The sequence below is a fragment of the Sinocyclocheilus anshuiensis genome, unplaced genomic scaffold (assembly GCF_001515605.1).
Source record: "Sinocyclocheilus anshuiensis isolate Anshui unplaced genomic scaffold, SAMN03320099.WGS_v1.1 scaffold218, whole genome shotgun sequence".
Taxonomy (NCBI): Eukaryota; Metazoa; Chordata; class Actinopteri; order Cypriniformes; family Cyprinidae; genus Sinocyclocheilus; species Sinocyclocheilus anshuiensis.
In genome coordinates, this window is record NW_015547665.1 from 217,625 (window position 1) to 229,441 (window position 11,817).

An 11,817-nucleotide genomic window follows, 5' to 3' on the forward strand; every position below is an offset into this window, starting at 1 on the left:
AAAAATCTCGTTCTGGGGAGTAAAATACGCGATTTTTTGGCGTTGTTCCCCTGGTAAGATTCGCATTCCAGGGGCTAAATATCACGTTTTTGGGGTCTCTTCAACCCGCGGCAAATGTTAAAGTAGCCCAAAACCGCGGACTTGGCAACACTCATCAGGTACCATGGAAGTCCTTTGAAAACGTTTACCTAAAACTCCACCCATGAAGACGTCATAATTTTTCCCAGGAGTTTCAGCGCTTTCTCAACTTCAGCTGACGGTGAGATCACTTGGTGTGGGTGAGCGAGGAAGGAGGCAATTTCAGATTCAGTGTTCGGTTTAAAGCACTAGTCCCGGCTTGAATCGCATTTGCACCATGGCTGCTGTGAAGGCGCTTCAACAGTGGTGCAAAATCCAGTGTGAAGGATACCGGGACGTGTCGATCACCAACATGACCACATCTTTCCGGGACGGTCTGGCTTTCTGCGCTCTAATTCACAAACACAGACCGGACTTGATGTAAGTAACAACCCCCATACAGCAAACGAAAGCGCGGTTTGGTGCTGCATTGTGCTCAGAAAAGCACAGCTTCTGAACTTTGGAAGAAAGTTTAAATGCTCAACATTCAGACGTAGAGATTGTTTACAATTTTATAGCTCGTTTCAGACTTTAGACCATTTAGAACTGTGGTTCAAAACGAAATGCATTTTTGAACTTAGGACGAGGACATCAGATCTTTTAGTACAGCATAGGATGGTATCATTAAAAGTTTCAATACGATGAGAATTTTTAGAGTGAAGAATTTTATAACTTGGAAAAAAAGCAATTAAACTTTTATGCATTAAGTTGAAAAGTTTAGAACTTCGAAGGAAAACATTGGTACTTTTAGTAACTTAAGATGAGATCATTAAATGTTTAGTAGCCTGCTTTTTGACTTATAAGAACATCACAATTTTTTTATTTTAGGAACAGAACATTGTAACTTGTTACATTAAAACTTTATATATGAATAAGATTGTATTGACTTTTAGAATTTCGAATTAGAAGTTACATAAGGATGTTGGATCTTTTAGAACTTTGGATGACAAAACTATTAAACTATTTTAGATTTTGGGCAACAGATTTTGTGCTTGAAATACTCCAAATTACACCAATAACACCATTTCTTTAACATTCTAGTTGTTTATATGAATATAAAGTATATGTATATATTATATATATGTATATATTCAAGTGAATATCTGGAACTTGAGTGTTGACATGACAGGCTACATGCTTGTGTTTGTATTAGTGTCAGATTTACATTCATATTTGGCATGGGAAAATCCCTTTTCTGTCTGGTCTCAAATTGTTTGCTCTCTTGCAGAGACTTTGATTCTTTGAGCAAGGAAAATATCTATGAAAACAATAAACGGGTAAGATTGTTCACTTTATAAAATGATCTCTTTGCTAACTTTAATTGCATCTTTCTATAGTTGCCATTACCATAAGAGTTTACATTTCTTTATCCATTTAGTTGTGACACAGCTTACATTTAATTCATTTTTGATTAACTGTTGTTGTTTTTGTTTTTATCGTTTGATATCATAATAATGGTCTAAAAAATAATTAACCATAGAATTTTCCTCATATGACAAATAGACCTTCAAATTGAACATCAAGAACATGAAAAGGCAAATTAGCTAACATTTGGTACCATTTCTACTCTCTATAGGGTTCTTCAGTTGGCTACAAAGTTGCTACAAAGTTGTTTTTTGTTGTTGTTTTTTTAAGATATAGATAAAAAGTTCTTTGTGTAATGTAAAAATGCTCTCCTTGACCTTAGCTTGTAAGTTTTTGGGTCCTTTATTTCAGGACAGTTGAGCAAAACAACTGAATCTGCTTTAAGTTTTCTGGGAAATGCCTTCATTCCGTAAAGAGCACAACCCCATAATGTTAACAGTTAGCAAGTTTCCTAGACCTCTCATAGAGCTAGTTGACCTATGTGTGGTTGACCAGGGTTAAGATGTGACACAGCCGCATACTCGAGGCCTATTCTTGTGGTTTCTTCTGTTTTTGCAACAGCTGAGTCACATGTTGTGCTGTTGTAGGCCATTATAAATCATCATCTGCACACTCTTACGTTGCTGTTTCCACGGAAAAGGAATGCTGTCCAAAAATGATATTGTTGTGAAAGAGAGGGTAGAAAAGCATATTGAAAAGTACTGCAAAAGAAGCACTAAGGAAGAGCTTTGTGAGCATGTAAGGATAGCTCTCTTTCAAAACAGAGCTACTAGAGACAAAGCCAGTGAAAATGAAAGTGTTAAGATAAGGTAATGCATGGTTTACAGGGTGGAGATTCAGTATCAGGTAAGGAGAAAGCTGACACCGACTAAGAGTTCAACGTTTTGTTGGTCTCATTCACAGAATTAGCAGTGCAAAGGGAATGAAATGTTTTGTCCCCTCTCATCACTGTGCACTTTGATATGTGAGAAAATATGTCAGATACACTGTACAAAAAATAAATAAATAAATAAAATTTGGCATGTAAGTTTTAGTTATGATCTGTAGCGATTCCCAGTTTTTACGTTTAGATTTGTGGTCTTTGAATCACATTACCTGTTGTGTGAGGTTTTTTTAATGAATCTTTAAAGAGAAATAATCCCTCTTTATTCCTCTAGATTTTATCTAGATTGTTTTCTCTTTCTCTCGCCTTGTTCATGTCTGCTCTTGTTTATTTTTGAATGAGGGGTTTTTTTTTGTCCCAAAGAAATCCAGGTCAAGTTCACTTTTTTTGTGTGTGCATAATGGCATGGAGGAATTATAGTTCTACCACTCAATGCCTCTGGATCATGGAAAATCACCACAAATGACAAACTTTTGCCCAACTGTTCATCGTTGTAACTGTATAAGCTGACTAGAAACTAACTAAAAGCTGAAGTAATGATGACATTATGAATGGGGTAATACTGACCAGACATTCTACAATGAAAAAACATCCTCCGTTTTGATAGCTAATGTCAAGCAATGTTTTCTGTGTTTTATATTAAATATAATAAAAGCAGAAATATTGTTGTTTAATTTGAAAAAAAGCCCTTAAATGTAATATTAATGTCCTTGTCAGTTCCAAATGAATTTTTATTAACAGCTCAGTTTCTTCTTCTTTTGCAGCCTGTAGATATCAAACATGTCTTCAAATCTGGAATGAGTTTTGCAGGTCTAAGACTTGATAATAGGTGTATATAAATTAAAGGGGTTTTAATTTATATGCGATTTCAAGTTTTCCTTTCTCTTTGGAGTGTTACAAGCTGATTGTGCATAGATAAGATCCCTGAAGTTGCAAAGACTAAAGCTGTGTGAGAGAGAGAGAGCGTGAGCGAGCGAGAGAGAGAGGGAGGGGGAGGGTCACAAACACATACCAGCTTCATCTCTGTGTCTGTCACGCGACTGTTCCCCTTTCGGGCTCTGTCTTTACATTTATTTTGAAAGATGAAGCTCGCGATTATGGTAAGGGGCGTTACATTTCCGACGAGTGCTTGCGGTGTTCGGCCAATCACAATGCACTGGGTCAGCTGGCCAATCAGAGCAGACTGCACTTGTCGGAAGGAGGGACTTTGTAGAAAACGAAGAGTTTGAGAGAGGCGGGGCATAGAGGACCTACAATAATGTACAGTATTTGAAAAATAATGTGGTTTTTGAACATTAAAGCATGTCAACATATTCTGTTACACCAAATACACAAAATAATGATCTTTAAAAAAGCATCATATGACCCCTTTAAAAAACTCATTCAATAGGAAATCCTCTTATTGTTCTGCCACACAGATGTTCCAGAGATATTGTACACACTCACTGAAACACCTTTATTGCTGAGAGCTAAATCACTCTTGTATAATCCTTATCCTTTGCATTAACTTATTTATTTATTTAATTTTTAACCAGGCTTTCGAGGTGGCAGAGAAGGAGTTGGGTATACCTGCCTTGCTGGATGCTGAAGACATGGTGGCTCTAAAAGTGCCTGATCGCCTCAGCATTCTGACCTATGTGTCCCAGTACTACAATTATTTCCATGGACGCTCTCCTAGTAAGACATACACAAACCCCCCAACAAATATCAGTACTGTCACTGCATAGCTGTTATCCACCCAATTTACAAAATGTATGATTGTTTTCAGACATGTGGATATCCAGAGGCCATAAAACAAAACATAATGTTGAGATAAAGAAAAAGCTATGTTCAAAAAAGTACATTATGAATAAAAGATAACATAAATGGTAGTATAATGTGAAACCGTAAGAGTTTTACAACCCTGCAAACAGTTGTAAACTAAATTTTTGAAATTCCATTTTGTGCCACAGAAATTACACCCTTCACTTTTAAACTTAATTAGCACTTAGTCATTTTTTTTTTTTAGCATTGTTAAAAACATTTCACTGTGTGAATGTGCAGTTGGAGGTATGGGAGGGATTAAAAGACCAGCTGAAGAGTCTAATGAAGCACCATCTGAGAAGAAGAACCAACCTATCACGGCTAAAGTTTTTGCCTCACCTAAACCAACCACAGAGAACGTGACGCCTAAACCGGCAAATGATAATAAGGTACACTACACAACTCTTCTGACACCTGTCAGCTCACATAGGAACTTTGGCAGTTCTGTATTACTTGTAGAGTGTGTGTAATGCAAACTCATAGGTAGATAACAAACCTTGTCTTAGGTTACATAACTCTAATATGAAAACTTATGGAAAATATCATTTTAAACATATCCTAAATTGAGGTATTGTTTGCACAGTGTTTCATGACTAACTGATCTTTTTTTTTTTTTTTTCTCCCCAGAGAGAAGTTTTGGTTGAACGTGCCAATAAATCATCTCTGACCAGCAGCTGTAGAGTGTGCAATGAACATGTTCACCTTGTGCAGCGCCACCTAGTAGATGGGAAACTGTACCACAGGAACTGCTTTAAGTAAATTTATTTATTTATTTTTTGATCCATTGACCCTTTTATTAATTTGTTTTTAACCAAAAAAATAATGATTAATAGAAATTAATTAATTGGTAAAAAATTACAATACTACTGGTCAAAAGTTTGAAATAATAAATAATTAATATATATTTTTAGTTTTTTAAAAAGAAGTCAATTATGCTCACCTAGGCTCCACGGCTCATTTGAACAAAAATACAATAAACCGTTATATTATGAAATTATTACATGATTTTATTATCAAAAGTGACCGTAAAGACATTTATAATGTTACACAAGGTTTCTATTTCAAATAAATTGTTTGAACTTTCTGTTCATCAAAGAATCCTAAAAAATGTATCACTGTTTCCAGAAAAATATTAAGCAGAAAAAAACGGTTTTCAACATTGATAATAAGAATAATTATTTAATAGTTGAGCACCAATAATAATTCATAAAATAATAATAATAATTGAATAACTGAGCATCAGAGACTGGAGTAATGGTTGCTGAACATTCAGCTTTGTCATCACAGGAATAGACTACATTTTTAAAATATATTAAAATAGGACACCTTTGTTTAAAATTGTAGCAATATTTCACAATGTTACAGTTTTTACTGTATTTTTAATCAAATAAATGCAGCCTTGGTGAGCACAAGAGACATTTAAAAAAAAAAAAATGTAAAAAATCATAATTATTCCAAACTTTTGACAGGTAATGTGTACAGTATGTAAATGATCCCCTCACATGACTAGTGAATTATGGATATAATGCTTGAATTGTCATAATAATGATTTCATTTTAGCAGTTTAATGTGGGGAAACATTTTTGTAATAGCTGCCTGTTTGTAAATTCCTTTAATTGTTTGCTGTATGGCAACTATAATAGTTGTTGTTTTTTTTTGGTCACCTGATTTAGCATAATACCAGTGAATAATAGCAATGAAATGTTTTTGCTCTGTCAAGAAGAGAGTGAAGATCATCATCCATCTCTTGATGTTTTGGAAGGCATTTACACTTGGTCTTTTCATGATCAGATAGTTATCCAGTGTAAATACCCCTTTAGACTTATTTTTTCTGACTGGTTTGTTAGTTACGATCTCTCTGTTCAACAGATGCAAAGAGTGTTCCACTATTCTTCTCTCTGGCACCTACAAGCCTGGAAAGGAAGCGGGCACTTTTATCTGCAAGACACACACAAGCATAGAGAAGCCTCTGACGGCCCCGACCACACACATCACAGTGGCTCCACCAAAAACACTGTCCACTTTTATTAGCAAGACTGACCAGAATGCATCAGGTGGAGGTACTGGAAAAGCTGGTTTAAAACCTAGCACATCTAAACTTGGTTGGCTGGCCAATAAAAGTGACCGTACACCCACCCGTGAGTTACCTGTCATACCTACTCCAGCAGTTCAGCTCACGCCAGCACCAAAAACAACTCCAGCTCCAGTGACTACAACCGTGAAAACCTCCTTTAGCCCCAGAACGCCCACAGTGTCTCTTAAACCTGCAATCAACAGTGTACAGAAGAACCAAGAAGCCAGAAAGAGGTGAGTGTCTTTCAGTTCAGTATTCTGATGTTTTATAGGACCAGTGTTGTTATTGTTAACTAAAACTATTTAAAAAAATCGTTTTGGATCATTGTAATAAAATATAAATATTAAATAAAAAAAAGATTTAAACTTAAAAAACTTAAAAGAAAATTAGGAATGTTACCTTGGAAAACAAACTGAAATCAATAAGTTTGTTAAAACTAAAATAAAAAGAAATAGCTATATATAAATATATATAAAAAAATGACAATAAGCACACAACAAAAATATTAGAAGCTCATATATCTCAAACTGTTGAAGTGTATTTCAAAGATTGTTTTTATGCATATATGTACCATGTCAGCTCATATTACATCTTTTATTTTATTGGCATGGCTCATATTCTCTTTGCTGTTATCCAATGCTTATTTAAAGTTAATATTTCCGAACTTTAACAATTTAATAACACTACAGATTTCAAAATGAATATCCATTTTTCACAAATGTACATTATAATGTTGTGATGCCTAAATTCACTGTATCAGTTAAACCGATTGATTTTAGTTTTTAATGTTTTTATTTTTTCAATTTATTGTTTAAATGTATTCTTTTTATTTTGAAATTGTTGTTTTGTTGTTGTTTTGTTAATTCATATTATTATTTTATTATTATTGTTGTTGTTATTTATTTAGCCTTTATGGTGATCAACCATATCATGACAATGGCAGGCTTATTGTATTGACCAGAACCTTTAAGGTTTTTTTTTTTTTTTTCCTTGGATAGATTCTTTGAGTCCAGCAGCAATCCCAGCAGTACTGTGCCTGCCAGTAAGAACACCTCATCATACACCTCAACTATATCTGTGAGTACAGCAAGTGTTAAAACTCCTACACCAGAAAGCACAATACCTAGAGTCACTGCAGGAGCCACAGCTGGTAAAGGTAGAGTCCTGCTGCGGGTGGGAGACGGGGCAAAAATGCAGGACTCAGAAAAAGAGAAGGAGAATGCAAAGGAGAAAGCCAAAGCTGTGATCGGGAAGATGGTGAAGGAGGAAAAAAATAACAACAGCTCGTCTCCGAGTCCAGCTGGGCTGAAAGCAAATGTCTGGTGAGCTACATTCCCCTGCTTTGAGTGCAGTATTTAGCTGGCAATTATTTTATGACTTGTTTTCACAGGGTGGAGGTGTACATGGGTCATAAATGAAGCCGATTTATAGCCTTTATGTAATCAAGCCTGTTGAGTATTGTTTAAAGGGGTCATATGATGTGATTTCAAGTTTTCCTTTCTCTTTGGAGTGTTACAAGCTGATTGTGCATGGATAAGATCCCTGAAGTTTCATGGTTAAGTGTTTGTTGACATGTTTGTGTACAAAGGCACATCCGTCATTAACACAATCTCCTCTCACTTTGGTTTCCATAGTAATGTTTCCCCTGTGGAATCAGGTGCTAAAGGCCCCTCAGGTAGGGTGCGTCTCAAAGCACTTGATACCAGTGTGGAACCTACTGCCCCCACTGCTGCAGCGCCGTCCTGGATCAAAGATAAAACCTTATCCAGGCCTGCGAGCACGCTGTCGTCCAACAGCAAGGGTAAGGAAGACAAACTCACATATTTACTGCCACCCGATACCTTAGGTTTTTAATGTAGATGTGTTCAACATCAGGGTAAACAACTTTTGTTGGTCCTTAAACAACATTCCTGTCAAACAAAATCTCTGTGTGGCATCAGAATCAGAGAGAGCTTTATTACCAAGTGTGCTTACACACACAAGGAATTTTTCTTGGTGACAGAAGCTTCCAGTACACAGACAGGTTGACAAGTGACAAGACAGATAACAAAAAATAAAAATAAGTGAGTAAAAATAAATAAATATGCAAAAACAATAGACAGACAGTAAACAGTATGTGATGGAATTCTGAAATGAGTCAGACTCCCCCTCTCTGTTAGAATATTATTATTATTATATTTATTTATTTACTTATTTTTTTAATGTAAATTCATTTCACATTTCCATTTGAGGTTTATGGTAAAATTAGGATGAGTTTAAGATAAATGATGTTCCATTTACCAGGAAACTCAAAGCATCCAATATGTTCATATTTTTTTAAGTTATATTTACATTATTTTTTGCATCAAAATATCATCAAGGTTATACAGTTTTAAAACTTCACTTCAATAATAGCTACAATTATAAACAGTGAAACGGTATAAATAAACAGTAAAAAGCATATTTGCATATATCAAGCCATCAGAGGTCAAAGCTTTATACATAAACCTAACCTCTAAATTAGGTTCTAAAAAGTCTCTAAATCTCTAAAAAGTGAAATTATAACTTGACAAGAACTTTGTTCAATTTGCTGGTTTGGTGGTCAAGAACAACATCTCTTATTATCATCAATGTTGAAGCAATTGTGCTGCTTTATATTTTGTGGAAACTGTGATTAGATTTTTTGTTTTTTCAGGAATTTGTTGAATAGAAAGTCCAAAAGAACAGCATTTATTTGGAATAAAATATTTTGTAACACTATAAATGTCTTTACTGTCAAATTAGATGAATTGTATATGTCCTTGCTGAATAAAAGTATCAATTCCTTTCAAACAAATATCTTACTGGCACCAGACTTTTGAATGGTAGAGTAGTTGTAAGCCAAAAAAACTGGTTTGATTTATTGCTAAAAAATTTATTCTAAGACCAAAATGTCTACTATGTCCATTTATGAATGGAAATCTTTTTTTTTTTTTTTTATGTAATTTCAGAAAACAGTACAGCTCCATCTGACTGGAGGTCCATGCTCAAGCCTGTAAAGTAAGTTGTGCTAGTTTCTGTTGTCTTTCCAAATGAAACCTGCTTTTGATCTTTAATAATAATGTCTTTAATATTTTTTTAATCAGACAGCTGAAACATATTGTGTCATGTTCTTTCTCAGTAAAATCATTTAATAAGTTCTTCTCTATATGATTTCCCTAACCAAATCATCCCTCTCTTCATTGATTAACTGGTTTGCCAGACGGTCTGTCCCTCCCACTCCTTCACGCTCTTTTGTGATTGGTTCTTTTGATGGGCGTGTTAACCCGCTGCGCCCAATAAGACCAGCAGTGGGTCGTATCTGAAAGTCCCCAGAGCAATAGAGCTCAGTGCAATGTAATTCCCCCATGAAGATCTTTCAACTGTAACTACCCCTTTAACTTGCCTCAACCTCACAAACTTTCACCTGTCAGAGGTGAGAGAAGTGATGCAAAACATTTGGTTGCTCAGAAACAAAACAGAAAAGTTCAATATCTTTTAATCTCTTTTCCTTTTTATTAGAACTGTCGGTTCCACAGAAAGAACTGGCTCACCCTCCAAGAGGCCGGAAGCAGTTTCCTCTCCACAGACATCAGGTCCTGGAATCTCTCAGACATCTGTTCCAGCACCATCTACCACAAACATCTCCACTAGCATCAACTCGCCCAAAGCTCCCTCACCTAGCCCAATGAAAAACAGGCCTAAATCTAATGGTAAGATCTTAGGAAAATGTGTAGAAATGGGCTTGTTGTTAATTTTTCTTTCCAACAATGAACACATATAATTTTTTTAATAACTTTGCAAAAGTTACGAGGCAAAAATTTACCAATTAAAAGTTTATTATATAATTTTTTCAAAATATTTATTATGTGTGGGTTGATACTTTAATACTAAAATCTGAAAACCAGTATTTTTACTATTGTTTATATACTATTATAGTATTAGTATTTTGAATTAATCGAAGATATAAAAATATACAGTAAGCTTTCATTTTTAAATACATTTGAAAAAAATAATTGTAAATAAATTTGTTTTTTTGTCATTAGTATTAGTTTTTTTTTTATTTTATTTTAGTCATTTTAGTACTTCAACCTATTTATTTAATTCAGCACAATATTTCTGATTTCTAAGTTTAAGTTTGTTTTTCATCTAATATTTGTTTTAGCTTTATTTCAGTTACCAAAAAAAACTTTTGTAAAAAAAATAAATAAATAAAATAAAATTTTAACAATAACAACACTGCTAAAAACTAGTACAATTTTGCTTCTCGTGTAAATATTTTGATTTGATGTTAAAATGTTGTTGTTACTGTGATACAAGATCAAGATACTGATTAAGGATTTGATTTTTCCAGTGTATGATTACCATTTTTTCACACATCAGGTTATGAACATAGTCCAACAGTGTCACAAATGCATGATATTATCATGATACAATGTCCAAAAACTGTGGTAATACCATAATACTTTATGTAAGAGGTGTCAGGTGCAGTCAAACATGCAATACAATAAAGGAACACTGCATGCAGTACATTTGTTTCTTAGTTTCTCTATTTCATCAGTCCGTTTTCATCTTTCTTCCAGACTCCAGCAGTGGCAGCAGTGTATCTCCTGTTAGTCCCTCAGGGACTGAAACTCACAAATTGCACAAGGTGTGTGTCAAAACAATAATTACATGTTATCTGCTCTTGTGCATTTCTGTCTTCACTGATGTGTGTGAGTGTTCAGGGATTACTTTGTCAAGGGGCCTATTTAGACTTTTGGAGAGTCAAAGGACCTTCGGGGCACAGTTATCTTTGAGTAGACTGTTAGAATCAAAATAGAGGGACTTCAAAGTAAGCCCAGACTTTTGAACCATCTTTTCATTCCTCTGATAGACTAAAAAGCACTGAAAGGAATAAATAAACCATTGAGGATCTGTACATAGTCATTTGTGCAGGAAGTTTACGTTTGGCATATTGTGTGTCTGTTTGCTTTAGCCGGGTTACATTCCCAAGGAAGACATTCAAAAAGAACTGAAGGAAATTGAGAAGAATATGAACGAGTTGGAGAAAAGAGGAGTAGAGCTGGAAAAACAACTCCGACAATGTGATGAGGGTCTGTACACGCACACACACACACAGACACACTCCTAAAAAAAAAACAGCTCACCTTTTACAAAGAATGAATGAATGAATAGCCTTTTGTCAGATCCACTTGTCAGACACTCGTATGACAAAGGAAGAATTATTTTACTGTGTCCCTTTAATTTGCCAAATAAATTGATGCATATTATGAATTGTATAATTTACAACTTTTCACATTTCTATTAAAAAAATTTATATTTATTTAAATTGTTTACTTTTTGATATAAAATGACATTTTTCTAAAATCGTAAACTATTTCATTGTTTTTTTTAGCTCATTAAACTGTTTTAAACTTATTACAATGCCTAAATGAAACTGTTGATCATAACTTCAATTCAAGTTTATTTGTATAGCGCTTTTCACAATACAAATAGTTGCAAAGCAACTTTACAGAAAATTAAGTTTCTACAATATTTAGTAGTAGCTTATCAGTGGTGACTGTCAGTTAATGTA

At 34.5% G+C, this 11,817-nt stretch overlaps 1 protein-coding gene across 2 annotated transcripts in view; it reads left to right on the top strand.

The window, feature by feature from the left end:
• Window positions 1-222: 222 nt before the first annotated feature.
• LOC107702520 (MICAL-like protein 2) overlaps window positions 223-11,817 on the top strand; it is a 16,423-nt gene continuing 4,828 nt past the window's right edge. For both annotated transcript variants that reach the window (XM_016504861.1, XM_016504862.1), the window contains exons 1-12: window positions 223-498; window positions 1,346-1,394; window positions 3,901-4,042; window positions 4,409-4,557; window positions 4,796-4,923; window positions 6,038-6,475; window positions 7,241-7,564; window positions 7,877-8,043; window positions 9,212-9,260; window positions 9,762-9,952; window positions 10,823-10,890; window positions 11,218-11,335. In XM_016504861.1, coding sequence (XP_016360347.1) covers window positions 356-498; window positions 1,346-1,394; window positions 3,901-4,042; window positions 4,409-4,557; window positions 4,796-4,923; window positions 6,038-6,475; window positions 7,241-7,564; window positions 7,877-8,043; window positions 9,212-9,260; window positions 9,762-9,952; window positions 10,823-10,890; window positions 11,218-11,335 — 1,966 coding nt within the window. In that variant the 5' untranslated portion in view covers window positions 223-355. The remainder of the gene's footprint in view (window positions 499-1,345; window positions 1,395-3,900; window positions 4,043-4,408; window positions 4,558-4,795; window positions 4,924-6,037; window positions 6,476-7,240; window positions 7,565-7,876; window positions 8,044-9,211; window positions 9,261-9,761; window positions 9,953-10,822; window positions 10,891-11,217; window positions 11,336-11,817) is intronic.